The sequence below is a fragment of the Tyto alba genome, unplaced genomic scaffold, assembly GCF_018691265.1.
Source record: "Tyto alba isolate M040663 unplaced genomic scaffold, T.alba_DEE_v4.0 Super-Scaffold_42, whole genome shotgun sequence".
NCBI classification, from domain to species: Eukaryota; Metazoa; Chordata; class Aves; order Strigiformes; family Tytonidae; genus Tyto; species Tyto alba.
The window spans coordinates 9,603,862-9,620,992 of NW_024881318.1; the positions used below are offsets into that span (position 1 = coordinate 9,603,862).

At 40.0% G+C, this 17,131-nt stretch overlaps 1 protein-coding gene and 1 long non-coding RNA gene across 6 annotated transcripts in view; one reads left to right on the forward strand and one right to left on the reverse strand.

Annotated features, from left to right (window-relative positions):
- PIK3C3 (phosphatidylinositol 3-kinase catalytic subunit type 3) overlaps positions 1-13,895 on the reverse strand; it is an 88,426-nt gene extending 74,531 nt beyond the window's left edge. For 2 of the 4 annotated variants that reach the window (XM_033011122.2, XM_033011121.2), the window contains exons 1-5: positions 13,724-13,895; positions 11,694-11,882; positions 11,045-11,188; positions 8,654-8,783; positions 1,746-1,832 (exon numbers count right to left, since the gene is read on the reverse strand). In XM_033011122.2, the coding sequence (XP_032867013.1) occupies positions 1,746-1,832; positions 8,654-8,783; positions 11,045-11,188; positions 11,694-11,882; positions 13,724-13,791 (618 nt within the window). In that variant the 5' untranslated portion in view covers positions 13,792-13,895. The other 2 variants (XM_033011124.2, XM_033011123.2) reach the window with 2 other exon arrangements.
- Positions 13,896-13,911: 16 nt separating this feature from the next.
- Positions 13,912-15,505, forward strand: LOC116965862. 2 transcript variants are annotated; one of them, XR_004409734.2, is made up of 3 exons: positions 13,912-14,094; positions 14,212-14,384; positions 15,277-15,505. It is a non-coding gene; the product is annotated as an uncharacterized LOC116965862 (long non-coding RNA). The 2 variants fall into 2 exon arrangements; XR_004409733.2 differs by having other exon boundaries at positions 13,912-14,064.
- Positions 15,506-17,131: the final 1,626 nt, after the last annotated feature.

A 17,131-nucleotide genomic window follows, 5' to 3' on the forward strand; every position in this document is an offset into this window, starting at 1 on the left:
TTTGTGTTTGAGGTTGGTTTTTTTTGTTTGTTTGTTTTTTTTTTTTTGTTTGTTTTGTTTTTTTTTTAAATCATTACACACACCATGAAAGAGACAAATTAAACTTGGACTACAAGATTAATTTGCAGCTCATTCACTTTCAGAGGTAGATTTGCTCGTGCATGAGTTTAAATATTTTACCTACAAAAAGTGTTTAGAATTTTAAAATCTAGGTGGGAAACAAGAAGGAAGTGGTACATAATGACCACCAGGAACATGTATTTGATACAAAAAATAGGCATTCCCTTTAATTACAAGCAACACAAGTTCTTTTCATGCATTAATAGTGGATTGACTTTCCAGCACAAGCAAAGTGGTTCTGCATTTAAAGTACAGCCCTACAAATCAGGATTTTTTAGTTTTCCGTACTTTTACAGAAGGAGAAGAGGGGGGGAAAAAAAAAAAAAAAAAAAAAAAAAAATCGAACTCATAGGGTTTATAAAAGTTCAAATTGAAGTTCAAGAAGAATCTGATTCCCAGAGGTCTAATTATAACTATGGCAACAAAAATCTCAGAGTAAAAAACAAAACAACAGAGTTCTATTCTGCAAGATGAATATAATCAGTTAACAATTTGGGGGTGATTTTGTTCAATGCTCACCTCATTCAGGTATTTAAATACCAGATTATTCTTTTTAAAATACTCATTCAAATCTTACAACTATTTTTCTTCAGAACCCCTAACCAATAAAGAGAACAGGTCTAAAAGCAAGGAACTGCTTGTATGTCCAAAAAGCATCCCATCACAATCTAAATCCTAGAGTTAAATTAGTCACGTGTAATAGCATTTGTTCTAAGCTATTCCAAATTATTACTAAATTCTGTCTTTCGTGATCAAGTTCACTTGAAGCTAAAAACTTTCTAAGTCAGATATCTATTCTGGTGAATGAAAAAAGCTGGACATGACAGGGTAATGTGTGCTCGCAGTCCAGAAAGCCAACCGTGCCCTGGGCTGCAGCCAGAGCAGGGTGGGCAGCAGGTCGAGGGAGGGGATTCCCCCCCACTGCTCCACTCTAGTGAGACCCCACCTGCAGTGCTGGGTCCAGCTCTGGAGCCCCCAGCATAAAAAGGACATGGACCTGATGAGCGGGTCCAAAGGAGGCTGTGAAGTTGATCAGGGGGCTGGAGCAGCTCTCCTGGGAGGCCAGGCTGAAAGAGTTGGGGGGGTTCAGCCTGGAGAAGAGAAGGCTCCAGGGAGCCCTTCGAGTGGCCTCCCAGGGCTTAAAGGGGGGCAGGGAAGGTGGGGAGGGACTCTGGATCAGGGCATGGGGGTAGGTCGAGGGGCGATGGCTTTAAACTGAAAGAGGGTAGATTTAAATTACATCCAAGGAAGAAATTCTTCCGTGTGCGGATGGTGATGCGCTGGCCCAGGGTGCCCAGAGCAGCTGTGGCTGCCCCCTCCCTGGAAGGGTTCAAGGCCAGGTTGGATGGGGCTGGGAGCACCCTGGTATAGTGGAAGATGTCCCTGCCCATGGCAGGGTAGATAGAACTCTATGATCTTTAAAGGTCCCTTTCAACCCAAACTACTGTACAATTCTCATTATTGCCAAAGCAAAATCAACTTTGGAAGCTTAAAGAATTATTTTTCCTTTTATCATATACATTGATGGTTGAAGAAAAATAGTGCTCAGAGTTAAACTCCTAAGGTTCCATATTAACAAGATCCAAAAAGTAAAAAAATTACAGATCTGATGTGAAATGACCCACCTCATTGATCATTTCTATTTCTCTAAAGGTCAGTCTGTCCAGCCAGTCCACTTTCACCATGTGACCTTGCCGATGAGACTTGGTGAGCTGCATGAAAACACACAATGATTACATTTAAATTGCTCAGAGCAAGAAAAAGAATATCAGAGTTATAATTTAACAGAGACACTAACATAGAATCAGGGGAAAAAAAAAAAAGGAACTGGAAAAAATGCTTGTACGGTACACACAGTAGATCCTTTTAAACAGATAGGCCATGCCATAAAAATAATTTTATCTGAAACACCAATCACAGGAAAGACCAAAACCATGTGTGAAGCACATCACCTTTGCACTTTTAACACATTAAAAACAGGAATCTATTTTTTAAGTAAAGTCCCATAACAAAGATATTTCATTTTTCGTGTTAGTAAGTTTCATATGGCAAAACTTATCAAGCCAAACAAAAAGAAGGTATTTCAAGAACTATCCAAATTGAGTAATTTTGCCCTTGTTAGGCTTACCTAAACAAGTTTTCAGATTGGGACTTACATATCACAGAAGTTCAGCTGAAGACTTACAGTAAGTCACAGATAACTTGTTCTTCCCCTTTCTTTTTAGTCATCTGAAAAGCAGTTCAAGTTTTACTCCTATAGCTACCTATTGTTGTAAAAATAGCAAGGAAGTTGACTTGTTTAAAGGACTACCTAACAATAGAAGAGAGTAGAACAAAAAATAAGATATGAGCCATACTACATTTAGTTTCAGATGCACTGACACACAATAGTTCATGAAAAATTCATCAGACCACATGAATATGAAAAAGAATCATCTTTTAAGCTCCTAAGAAATCGTTAAGTGTTCCTCAAGAAGTAGTAATTCTTGCAGTATGCAAGAGATGCAAAGGGTCTAGAAGACATCAACTATTTTCATGTCTCAAGGAAATCAGTATCGGTCTAGAAGATGCCTAGTGAAGAAACCCTCAGTATTATTCCTATTAAGGGAAGCGTTACAATACTACAGCAGCAGCTTTGTTCTGTGGGCAACCAGCCTACCCATAAGCATTTAAATTTGAACAGGCCATACAATCACACCAACTGCCATTTTTTGCCCTGCTGATAGCTAGGGGACAGGAAATACACAGAGTACTAGGACAGCATATTAACAGAACATAGTGTATGTAGGAGAACACAGGATATATAAAAGTATTTTTCTTTATTTTCTATATTTCTATAATTCTTCCATATAGAACAGGAAATGAGGTTACTACAAAGAGACACAGACTATTTAAGACTTGCTATATACTGGAGTTGTCCATGTTGCACATTTTGTCAGATACCTGTGCTAGACTTTCAGCAGCTCACCATTATAAAGACAAAAAAAAAAAGAAAAAACAAACAAAAAAAACCAAGAAAAAAACAAAACAAAAAACAAAACAAACAAACAAAAAAAAAAAAACAAACAAAAAAAAAAACAAACAAAAAAAAACCAACACCACGAACAAAAATACCTTCACCCAAACTATGAAGAAAAACAGTTAAGAGTTTGTTTGCACCAGTTGTACTGTTCCATTATTCTCTCAAAACCCCAGGAAACTGACGTCTTAGCATTAGGGGCAGAAGTAATAGGATGTCTGTTCAATAATACAGTTTCTGTCTACCAATGATGACCTGGGCTAAACACAAACCCCATTACTATGTACTCTGAAAAGGGCATCAACTTCCTGTCCAGATACAGATCCTGACAGACCTGGAGAGTACATAGCTGACAAATTCACAAGAATTGAGAAATTATGCAGCTGCAGAAGCTTTCTACACCTTCTAAGGAAGTAATGCTGACATAACAGGCAAATAATTGTCTAGTCTCTAAAAGCCTGTAAACAGCCATTAAAACCAACAGTGAAATGAAATCTCAGTGTTTTGCAGTCTCCCTGAAGGTGTTCTTCTATCAGTGGAACTGACCCATCAAAATTTGCCTGGTAAGCATTTAACCTTGCCTTTTAATACTCTGATCAACTGCCCCTTTATATCCAACAACAAGCCATCCTGCTTGCTCACCTTCCACAAAGTAATTTCCTGCTGTTCAAGTTCATTGTTTTTTTTTTTTTTTCTCTTATTCACCTCCCCAGGGTTTAATTTGGTGTTAGGGCCTAATAACACTTTCGGTACTGGTTCTAACCTCTAAGCAGGAAACAAAACTACCGATTTAGTTTTCTTGGAAACACTTTATGTCAGAGAGTTGGAATACACTACAGCATACACCATGGCCTCTGCATCCTCTCATAATCTGAATTTTAAGGCAGCTTACTTATGAACGCAAGCATGATATTTAGCTGTGAATGCCAATAGTTGCTCATTTCACAAATATGTTGTCTAATTCAGCTTTTCTGATTCTTGGTTCCTACTACGTCTGAGAGATGAGGTTTAAAATTTTCTACTGAATATTAATCTTCATCTGTAGTAACTGGCTCTAAAGGACTAATCAAAATCAGTCACAGTGTAAAAAGCAGTCAAAAAAATCCCACCTGTTCAGTTGGGAGGAAACACCTGCCTTTTTTTGTGTTTTTTTTTTTTGGTTGGTTGGTTGGTTTGTTTGTTTGTTTGTTTTTAAGAAAACAAAACAAAACAAACTTATTACCAGATATGCTAGGAACTGGACATTTCAAGAAGCACTAAATAGTAAATTAGCCATGAGCATCTGATGCCCTTTGATCTAAACTCATTCCATGAAACACAAAAGCGTATTTCCATGCCAGCTATGAGATTGTTTGGCTTGAAGCAGCTGATTCACCTAACATTCCTTTAATCTCTAGACCACAGTATAGATTGATAGAAGTAACATGATTTTGATACAAAACCCTTACAAAACGAAAAGGAAGAAATGGGGGGAAGGAGAGCTAAATATAATCCTTAGTAACATTTCAGGATGCTGGATGCAACCAAAGCACAGAAACTCGGTCTTTTGGTTCCTCCAACTTATCAGCAGCATTGTAAACAGAAGCACAATATAATAACAATTTTTTGCTATTTTATGTTACACGTTGAAGCCAATTCATCAAATTCTACATCAGCAATATTACATAGACAGAATGTGCCAGGACTGTACTAAAAGGATAATATAAGACTTGGCCTTTTTTCCTACGTGGCTTTACATTATATTTCAAAGGTAGAAAAACAGGAGCATGCAGACCACTTATAAACCAAAATACTGTTTCAGGCCAGCTGGACATCATCACTTAATGCATTCACAGATGTCCTATCTAGTTCACAGAAAAGGTCTTCTCATAATCAGCAATTTAGAAATTTCTTACCCTTACATGTCCACCATTTCTAAATTACTCCCTACTTCTTTTTATCTAACAAAAGTATTTTTTCATATACAAGATAGCCCTCTTATTTCCACTATCTTAAACCAATACATCAAAATTTTCAGAATACTACGTATTCACATCCAGCACCGCAGGTTTAGGATACCACTTTCTTAATTCATTGTCTTGTTCACTGCACTAGAGAATAAAGAAAAAAGTCATTCTGTATGTTTCAGAGGGAAATTATTAAACTCTTAAACCTGTAAACCTCCCTTATAGAGGAAAAGAGTCATAATACAGTGACTAGTTAGGCCTGCATACAAGTCTCAAAAGAACAGTAGGCATATACAAAGAGCCATTCTCTTGGATTAATATTTAAATAAGACAGAAGCTAGTGCATTCCCTTCACAGAAAGAAGCATTCATCATCTGCTACTAAATAAAAGGCACCCATTTAGATACTATCTCACCACTGTTATTATCTAATTTCATTCAGGCAGTAGAAGCTGAGGAAAATGAATGGATCAAAAAGAACTTAAGAGTACTTTTTGTTTAAGTAGAATAAATTAACACACCACCCATGGGAGAAACATCTTACTGTCATTAACATTTCAGTATGCTAAGGCATTCCACACTCTTCCTATTAATATTTCTCAGTACGGGAAAAATTTGCATTCATAATGACCCTCAGGATGCAAAGCCATGGCTTTTTCATCAGTTGCAATTTTACAAGCAACATTCATGTGTTTTGTAAGAACACCATCACATGGCACCTCAACGTGAAATGAGAGACTTGTCATAGTATCAATTATTTAAGGTAAAAGGATGTAACCCCTCCAGCAGCCAGTCACTGATTTTATACAAATTCCCTATAATAGTAAGTACCAAACACACACACACACACACACACACACTCAGAAGCATGTCAAGAAAATTAAAAGTTATCTTTTAGATGGAGAAAAGGTCCTTCAGTAAGCTCTTATCAAAAGTTAATTATTATCTGGAGGACTAATTTGGCCTCTGGCATTAGATGGCATCAGACATCAGTCAATAGCACAGCACTTACAAATTACAAGTCTGTCCAAGAAACAAAAAAACAAAACAAAAAACCCCCACAAATCAAAAATAACAAAGTCCACACAAACTCATCTTGTATTTGATGAGTCCCTGTGACAGTTCAACCAAAATCACAGTTACTGCCTCAAATGTTTGATGGGAATCTAGATGGGACCACATCTTTCTGAGGCTGGACTGCCCTGGCTGGAGCAACTCGTGAAGAGACAATGGAGAGGCCCTTATCACAATGTGTGTGCTGAGAGGAAAGGTCCAACTGCAGTCACCTCTGTGGAGATGGGGGAGTAGTTCCCCAATGACCCATTTCCAGAGAGCTCTGAGGGTACAAACTGTGCATGCACCGGAGCATGGAGGGTTCTAGAAGCATGAGCTGTGCGTGACACCCAATTAGCCTAATTAATCCAAGTACCTGCCCACAGGAGGGGCAAGGAATTAGAAAAGGGCACAAACAGAAGCCCTGCATGGCACCCCTCTGGAACTGGACCTCCAGGCTGGCTGGACCAGTGCTGGAACTAGGATTGGTGGAATCCCTCTCTCTCCTCCTCCTACCCCCTTATTTCCTCCCTCTCTCACTCTCCTTTTCTCTTCCTCTTCTTCCCTCCCACTTTTCATTTTCCACATATATGGCTCATTGCTACATGTTACAAGATTTAAGGTTTGTTGGCATATGTTACATGTTGTGCAGTTTGTTGGTGTATTTATGGTTTGTCGGTATATGCTGTAAATTTTGCCTCAGCCACTGTTTTAAACATATTTGCAAATTTTGGTTGTTGTTTGAATTTTTGCCTAGCCACTATTTGTTGTGCCAGTGTCAAATTTCAAGTAAAAACCTGCTGTTTGGAAAAGCCCTTTGGGTGGTTGTCATCACTCCTCGTACCACACAGAGAATTAGAAACAACCTCACCCAAGCCCACAGAGATGGGACAGTCCTACTCCTCTTACCTGTATTTAAATATACCTTCACATACAGGAGCATTAGGAGGCATTCACCAACTGATGATTAAGTCATAGAAAAAATGTAGCTGACTGAGCTCAAACAATGGCTGTTTAGGAACGATACACCACAAGAACTTCATCTGCAGTGTGAACAGCTGTGCAAATGAAAGCTCTCATGGACAGATTACCCAGAAACCCTATTCACTCTGCTAGCTTCTGATCATAAAGTTTTTTTATAAATGAACACAACAAAGTAGCAGTGAAAACACTCACATCTTTCAGAAATTAATCTCCTAAAACAGCTTTCAGAAGAGAAGAATGGGGGCAGTGATGTTATTAGCTTTTTATTAACAATTAACTAGAACTCTCAATTGGGTTGTGAAAGAAGAATGGCCTCCTCCTCCTCAGAGGTTTTATGCCAATAGAACAGGATAGAACAGACCCAGGTATTTTAAGAATTAAATACTCTACATTGTTTCTATTTATTGAGCTAGGGAGCATAAGGGAGTGAAGGGAAGAGGAGAAATAACCCAGGTAGGGTATGGACATGTCTGAGTAACTGAACTAACATGAAAGGGAAGGCCTACACTCTAAAACCCTTACTCAGAGACCCACTGCCTACATGACATATCTATATGATGAACTACAAACAAGCCTTGATATTTAGTGTCTGTCTACAGAGCTTCCTTAGGCTACACGGGGTTTAATCAACTGTGATCAAGAAATGGGGCACCACCACTGGCAGAAAGCTTTAATGAGTTTTCCATTATAATTCAAGGTGAACTAGACTAATAAAAGACCCTAAATTAGTTTATTGCTGTGATAAATCTCTAGATGAGAAAATGGGCCACATTTATGGCACTGGACCTATCTTTCAGTGAGAGTTGCACAAAGGTGAGGATGAAAACTTGGAGACCAAGATTAAAAAGCAAGTACACTCAGTTAGTAGGTTGAGCCATTTGGCAAGCCTAGGGTAAGGTAAGCTTACAAGAATGAGAAAGATCAGCTAGTAAAACAGTTCAAGAACTAACATTTACTGATCAATTCTAGAAGTAATTTTGATGGAAAAAATACTCTGCCACCAAGCTGGGAGAATACTAATATACACACACATTCATGAGCTTAAATTAATGAAACTTCAGTTATTTTTTGCAGCTCTACCCAAATTCTTTCTAATGTAGTGACATGTCATATACATCTGAACACTACACCAGACAGCCTTAAATCTAAAGGATGGCTACTGAAAAAAGTTAGATTGTCCTCACAAGTTACTGTTAGGATCTGCTCTTATTGAACCTGATGGAATTCTGGCTTCAAGCATCTTCAAAGCACATTCATATTTTCATGCTCTACAAAGAATTAGGATGTTATGTTGTTACAACAGAATACTATATATATAAAAGGTATTTGTACGTCCCCTTTTAAAAAATACTTCCGAAGCAAATGAGTATGATCTAGTACACTCATTTGTATAAATATTGTGAAAGATCTAAACAATCAAAGGAAGATAGCTTTCAAATGAGAAAACAACATGAGAAGCTTGTCTTGATTTCACTCCACTGAACGTGCAAGCTTTTCAGATACATCCTAAAGGTTCCTTGCTATTCTATTACCTTTGCCAAGCGGCTCATCTGATCTTCAGAGGCTGTGCTGCTGGTTCTCCCAGGCGTTTTGGTGGGCTCAGAGCCATCAGCTTCTACATTGGGCCAGACTTTCAAATCATGCATTCCTTGACGAAACATACTGCAGGGAAAAATGCATAATTGATTCAGCAAATTCAAAATAATACAGCTGTTGGGAATCATAGTATAGCAGCAGCTGCAAGAAAATGAAGTAGCTTCCTTTGCAGTGCAGCTAAATTATACATGGCAGTGCATATTTGTAGGTTCGGTAAAAGTGCCTCACACCTTGTACCCTCTATAGCCTTCACTTTTATTGTCACACATAGTTTAGAAGAAAATGAGTGAGTCTGAGCTAACTTACTTGGCAAGCTGAAGAAAAATTGGTAATTCCCAAAGCCAGTGGGGTGGTACAAATGCAAACTGAGGACAGACCTCGACCTTCATAGTTTTATTATTTTCAATGAAGCTCAAAGTATTCCTTTTGACTTGCAAATTATAATACTGACTTTAAGTTTGCCAGTCTGAAAAAAATTTAAACTAAAAAACTACCCAAGTTTCATCTGAAGGCCAACTGATAAAAAGAAGCCTTCTGAGCTGCCAACAAAAAAAAAAAAAAAAAAAAAAAAAAAAAAAAAAACAACCAAGCCCAAAAAACCACACAGCCCTCAACACACCATTTACTCCATCTGTGCTTGAAACTGAATTGGTAATTGAAACTGTGCAGTGAACAGAACATTGCAGGGTAACTGACCACACCTTTTTTCTGCAAAACCATGCTTCCCTTGTGCATTTGTTCTGATCCACCTATAAAAGATGCCCCAAGAAATCAAGTGCATTACTTTTGCCAGTAAGAGGTGATCACTTAGCTTTAACAACTTCAGGTAAATACAACTGTAAGGAATGCTTTAAAAAGTCAACCATTAAAAATGAGAAATATCGACTAGAAGGACCATCTGACCTTGAATTTACACATCACTTTGTGAAATATTACAATGGTTTCCATTTATAAGCAAACACAAACTTTAAAACTTATTTGTTGTTTTCTGTCCATATAATTCCCCCAGGCCCCACATGATGGAAATAAATTAAATTTACTTTTATAAATTCTATCTTTTTCCAAAAACTATGCTCCAATGCTTTAAAAACTGCCAGAAGTCTTTAGGGCACAGTCCAATTGGTCTAGTTCTATTTTCTGCCCTAAGACAATGTCCATCTTTTTGTCAAGCAGTATCTTCAGTGACAGAGATAAAACCTCTCTCTACAATCATTTTCTACATTCAGGTAGCATTAGAACAGCTTTTCCAATGCTAACCTAAACTTCTCCTGCACTTCAGTTTAGTCTTATTACTTCTGATCCACCAACAAGACAAAAAAAGGCTATTTCTCCCCATTTTCCAACACTATCTATGCAGTAGAAAAACGTTCCTATAGTCTCTTCTTCAGCCTCACCAGTCTTTACTCCTCCATCATACCTATTTGCTAGATAAGCCATGATATGGACTCCCTTAGACTCCCAGTAGTCAGCAACTTGCTTATCCAGTTATATAGAACTGAACATATCCCAGCTGGATGGGTACAGACAAGGAAGATACAACACTGTCCATGATGCACGCACTTGTAAGACTGTACATGCTCAATGCTGTCTGCACATTTTACAATAGCATTGTGATGTTGAATCATGCTAAACTTAAGGTTCACTCTAAAACCCAATCTTCTCCTCTGTTTTCCAGGGTAGATCTACTCATTCTGTATTTGATTACAATCAGTTGCAAAAAGTACTAATGCCTGATACCTTCCCTTAAAATGCACCCTGTTGTGATCTTTTTCCAGTCCCTTTTGCACTTAGTCAGGATCTTTCTCATGTATTGTCACCTTCCATCACACTTACAATCCTTCCCAGCTTAGCATTACCATCCACAAATTTACGAAACCCACCCTCTATCGGATCACAGATTTTTAATTTTGAAAACTCCTGATTTACTGAGCTATTCTTTATTCTTTATAAATAATACTGCATTAACAGCACAACTGCAAGCCAATTAAATCCATTATGTTAAGTAATCAGTACTGGCATCCATCCATTACATACGTATAAGTAAGTGATTTCAGCATTTGCTACCTTAAAATCCAAGCTAACAGATCTAGGAAAAAAGCCTGAATTTTGGTGTTATACAAGAGAAGCCTTTTTTTTCACAATGCCATAGCATATATGAAGTTACACTCAGGAAGAAATAGAGTAAATCATCTATGTAACTGATTTTTCAAACATGGAATTGTTAACCTGATTTAGAAACAACAAAAAAAGAATCTTTCACAACCACTGCTACCTCGCTATTCACAAGTGAGCTTCAAATCTGTAATGTAGAAGAAAAAGCATTATACCCATATTTCCCAAAGAGTGAGACTGTTGTTCCTCCCACAGGAACTGCTTTACCAGGTCCATATACATCCCAGATGGTCAGAGCTACCTGTGCGTTACGAGGCAAGTCTGGATACTTCACAGGCAGTTTCAGCCATTCATTCCAGCTGTAGAGAAACACTTTTCATTAGTCATAAAGTTTTAGAATTCAAGTTATTCAGTATTAGTTTATACAACGCAGATTCTACTTTGAAGATGAATTTCTAAGGGCAGATGGACTATTTTCCTCTGGCTTTTAACCATGCAAATACTTGAGTACAATTAAAAGGTTAGAGACCACAAGAAAAATACTCTAGCTTGATGACTAGCAAAGATCAGTCTGTCCAGTAAACAGTATTAAAGTGTAATAGTTGAGGCCCTAGAAGTTATTTAAGTAGTGAGCCATGCCAAAACACACAAGTAACAATTTTATTACCCATCACACAAACAGGTTGTTTCATGCTGTCAGGGCAACACTTAATAACCATATAGAGACTAGAAGAAACAGAAGTTATTTGAAAAAAGACAATAAAAAACAAATATTTTTGACATAAATAAAAAAATAGAGGTTTATTTCTATGACCTGATGCCCCAGTAACTAAGAGGAATATAAAATAAAACGCAGTCACTTACTTCCATCTAGTGCTAAAAGCCTTGTAGGAAGTTCTAACTGGAAGAGCAAGAGGCTTCCCTTCTGCAAACACCTGACAAGTTACATACAAGTCAGAGCAAGTTTCTTGATACAGTCCTGAGAACTTCAGCATTGGATCTTCTAAGAGAGCTTTGTAACTCTTCTGTTCTCTTTTCCCTTCCAGACTTCCTCTGGGGTGGGGTGTGGGAGGGTGGGGTGAAGAGGAGGGGAAAAAGAAAAAATAAATAAACCAAAATTTATTTTATCCACCATGAAAATTCTATTCTATTTCCCTGGCTTATATTTAGATTACCCAGTACTGAGGCTAATCCTCACTTTGTACTATTAGCTGATAGTGAAATCCAAATATCTGAAAGGAACTCAGGATGTGAAGTGATGAACAAATACATAACTTATTGCTATACTTATTTGGGGGAGAGGGAGGGGGGAGAAGGGAGAAGAGAAGGAAAAGGAAGAATTACTGGTTTATCTTCTCACTGGAGATAACTTCTTATAATACAACCTGTAGATTCTCTGACAGCATCAAATGAGGTGTCCTAAGCAGGGCAACAATGAAATGACATATACTGCTAATATTAAAAAAACACAACATCAGATTACATGTGCTCCAAATGCTATTTGGAAAAAAAAAAAAAAAAAAAAACAAACCACTAAAAACCGCATGATAAGAGAAGCCTTATTTTTAAGCTGCATGAAATGTAAAACATATGACTGGTTTGGGATGTTATCTCTCAAAGCAACAACAAATGAAAGCTCTACTAAGCAAACTGTTCAAATCAAACTTGATTAAAGCCCGCAACAATTTGCAGAATGCTAGCATTAGAGTTGATGGAATCTCCCAGGCCTCAGCTATATCACGATGAAAACAATCATGCATATTAAATATCTGACTGTGGATGCACATGCGAAAACAAAAAAGGAATTGTGGTGGCTGGCGATGGGAAAGCACTTAAGATCAATCTTCCAGCAAACAAAAGTCTACCACAAAAAAAACACTTCAGAATAGATGACCAAGTTTCTTGCAAGAAACTAGCACAGCACATTCCAGAACATACACTCCAATGCACTAAAAAAAATGCTAGTTTGGCAAGATTTTTGCTTTGGTAGAATGGATCTGGGAAGAGACCACATGCATCAGACTTCAGATATCTTACATTCAGAAGCTAAACAACCCCTGAATAAGCTTCCCCAAGTTACTTTTACCAAAAAGTGCAATATACCTTAATGTAGCAACATTAGGTACACTACAGAGCCAGCCACATCCCTCCTACACAACTGTAAATATCCCATTCTCGCGATGCAGAAAAAACCCAAACTTAAAAATTAAGGAATTAAAAAATGAACAAGCAAGTACATCAGTGTGTGATAATACCACCTTCAACAGGAGTGCTTGCATATACCCAGTTAGGAACATACTTACCTGTTGCAGCACCTGGACCTGCCCACAACAAAGTACTCGGCAAGAGTAACTTGCCTTCAAAGAAGTATGCAAACAATTGGGAGAAACAGTGTTGCCATTTCACCTCCGTCCCCTACCACTGAGGAGCGAGATACGACACCAGGAGGTAAAAGGTTACCAAACACATTAGCGCTGAACTGTCAACCCGCCTTCGCCTCACAGCACCGTCCGGCACGGCAGGACCCAAGGCCACGAACGCGTTTGTAGAGCGAAGTTTACAAGCCCGTCCCTGCTGCTGCCGCCGCCGCCGCCGCGGCCCCTCAGCCGGCCCTCCTCCCCACGGCACCACTCGGCGCCTTTCCCCAAGGAAACAGGCGGCGGCGGCGGCAGCAGCATCCCGGCACTGGCGGGGGGGGAAGACAGCGCCCGCGCCGCCCCACAGCCGGCCTCCCGCGGGGCTGACAGGCTCCGGGACGCAGCGCGGCTCCGGTGCCCAGGCGGGCGGCCCGGCCTCCCCACACCGCGGCGGTGCGCTGGGGGGGGGGGGGGGGGGGGGGGTGAGGGGGTGGGGGAGCGGGGGGAACGCTGTAAACCCCGGCCGTCCTCACTCACATCTTCAGCTGCACGTTGATGTCCAGGTCACAGCTATAAACATAATAAAGCTTATCAGTCTCGCCCATGGCTGCCGCCGGCCCCCGCCCGCCGCCACAGTAGCGCTCAAGCCCTCCACCACAACAGCCCGACGCCTGGGGCCCCCCGCCGCCTCACTCTAAGCATGCGCCGCCGCCGCCATTTTACTTAAGGGAGGAAGGCGCTGTGACGGACCTTCGCTAAGATGGCCTCCGGCCGAAGTCAGCTGAGCGGGCGGCCCTAAGATGGCTGCGCCCACGTCTCCTCCACCACCATGGCTGCCGCCGGCTGTACGGCACGCAAGATGGCGGCTCCCGGAGGAGGTATGGCAAGATGGAGGCTGCCTCAGCTAGGTGCGAGATGGCTGCCCGACCCACATGAGGGCAGGGCGGACTGGGCCGCGCTGTAGCTGCTACCAGAGTGATGCGCTTGAATGTTTCGAGATTCTGACTCCTGTTGTTTTCCAGCAGCAGGCCCAGCAGCACCTGGATTTGCCAGTGTCCCTCGCGAGGCTGCGACTCTCCAACACTGCAGCCATGTTCTTCATCTCCAAAACCCATCAGTGCCCTGGAAATCGGGTGCCGCTTCTGTGGGGCACGCAGACTGTGTGCTTCACATTTCTCTAGGGACAGTCGCACACCAGGTAATTTTAGAGTTAATGATTCTTCCTTTATGTTGTTGACACCTCTGAAGGAGGCCAAGCAGAAATGGTGGTTGCCTTCTGCCGCTGTGCAGCAAGCGCTGTGCAAGGACATGAGTATTACAGGTTGATGGCTGAATTCATCACAGTGATTTCACCATGCTTCCTTTGGGAGTAGTTCTTGCTCATTTGTTACGTGTTTTTTTGTTTTTTGTTTTTTTTTTTTTTTTTCCCCAGAGCCTCAGTTGTCAGTAGCAATAGGTGATCAGCGATCATCAGCAAACAGAAAACAAAATTGTAAAATACAAGTACAGAATGACTCTGCATCTGACACAGGCAACCAGAAATCACCCACAACTTACATATTGTAAATGATTGTATGCTTTTTAAACAATCCTTAGTGTTTTGAGGGTTAAGGATTGCAGGCACTTTTAAGTGAAAAAAATATATGTCATTATTATCCTATGCCTATTCTGTCTATATAGGCAAAGCAGCTAGGGCTGCGTAAAGAGGAGGTTTGTGTTTTATGCTCTGTCACAGCTGCTGAACTTCTCAGCACTACTGAACAAAAGTACAGAAAGTGCTGTTTTGATGTAGCTCGCTGTACATACGGCAGTGCTAGTCCTGAGGAAGCATCGAGACAGAGGTGCTCTCTCCCACCATGTGCTGCTCGTATAAAGAAAAAAAAAAAAAAGATAATTGTTGTTTGAAACCAGCACATTCTCCTTCATTTTCACAGCAAGAACCATTAATGGGTGGATGTGGAAGGACATGTTTTCAGCAAGTCCTCTTCTCTTGCACGTCAGCAGCAATGGGGGAAGAGACCAAAGCAGGGGAGGAACCCATGCATAAGGAAAGGAATATTTAACTTCAACACTATTTTTTTTTCCCTCAGGTGCTGTGGCCAGGAGGTCTTTTTTTTCTTTTTCTCTGAAACTACTAGGCAATTAGAGAAGACCATGACCCAAAGCCATATATCACTAAAATGAAGCCTTTGCTTTCCAGCACTGCCAAGCCGGCATGTGTCATGAGTGTAAAGTGTAATTTAAACATAATGAAATTAAAAAATTCCTTTGCACAGATGATGTTAAAATAACTTTTTTAAATAAAAAAAGTTAATACTTTATCTGGCTTTTTATATCTTAATTTATCTTTTCTTGATCACATTTACATTTTCTACAGCTCTGGCAGCTGCCATTCATTTATTTCCTGCCTTGTAATTTTTGATGGCTTCTGTTTCTTTGTTGGTTTGATCCTAGCCCAGCTTTTTGCATAAAATCTTTGTTTTCCATAACAAAGATAAATTTATTGCTCTTCTTGGCTGTGGAGAAAAAACATAAAACTGTAAAGATATGAAAGACAATTTTAAAGCTAAGTAATGCATATCTCTGTGTGTACATGTTTTGGAATTATTTTGTCTCAGGAAAAAATTGGATCCTTTTTCAGTTAAAATCAGTTAAACTCACCGTCAATTTCATTATTACAGACACATTTTTAGGTTATTATTCAACTTTTGTTTAAGGGAAAAAGGGAAAAAATTACAGAAGACCTCTGAAGTTGGCATTAAAATAAAGTTTTTGAAGTGGTATATTTCCCAACTTCCTTAGATTTTGGTGTGTCTAACTAAATAAGTAAGTTTGGTCTGGGAGAAGCAAAAGAGGAAGAAAATGTTTAGGAAAGACATTTTGACAAAATTGTAGAAAGATGCGATTTCAATTAAAAATGTCACTCTATACTACTTTCTCATATTAACGTCCTTACATTTGTAAGTTCTTAAATGCTGCCATAGGGGTATATAGGAAGAGTATTTTTCACTTTGAAGGATCCTAAAGTATGACAAAAACACAGTGCTGAACATTCCATACAGGTCTGGGAATCGTTGCCTACGCTACTGACACCGATCTTGCTGGAGGTGACAGATGTCTGAGCGGGCGCAGTGTCTGTACGACATGCCACACTGCTGCAGCCGAGGTAGCACACTAAAGCTGAGCAGGGCCATTTGGTACAGAGCAGATGCAGAGCTAGATAACGGCATTATCCCATTTATTGTCTGCTGCCGTTTCTGTGGACCCTTCAAGGCACTCGGCATTCATGGCAATATCTATACAGCTAAAAACAGCCACCATAGGCTGTTGCCCCTGAATCAAGTAGTATATGTGACTCACATCTACCTTATCTTGACTTGGCTCCTGCAGACTGGTCCATATGTAACCCAAACTGAGTATTATTTGATCCATCTCTTATCTAAGCTTCAGGGACCATTCCTGCAGCCAAAAGACCCGATTATTTCTGTGTGTTTTCCAGCTCAAATTGCCTGATATAATGTGAGGGTTGTTTTATGGCTTGCAGGAAGGTTTTTACAGCGTGACATCTAGGGCATGACATGAAGGCACGTTGTAGTGGTTGAGTGTTTCTGGCCTACAGAAGTACGGCAGAATTATTCTAAATATTAGGTGTCAAACAAGGCACATCTGTTGCCAGTCTGTTGCACAGCCATAAGCAAACTCTCCCGGCAGCTCTACTTGGGTTTGTTCTTTAAGGAGACTAATAAGTATATTCCAGAAGGGAGTCCAGGAGTAAACTAGCACACACGCTGTAAAGGCAACTGCATGTATGTGTTAGCAGAAACAAGTTCTGGAAGCAAACCAGAGTGTCAAGATTGCTGATGTTCCAAGTACGTTGTGAAGCAAATGCTGACCTTCATTGTGCCAACAGAAAAAGGGCATCTGTCCCTTCTACACTTGGAGTGC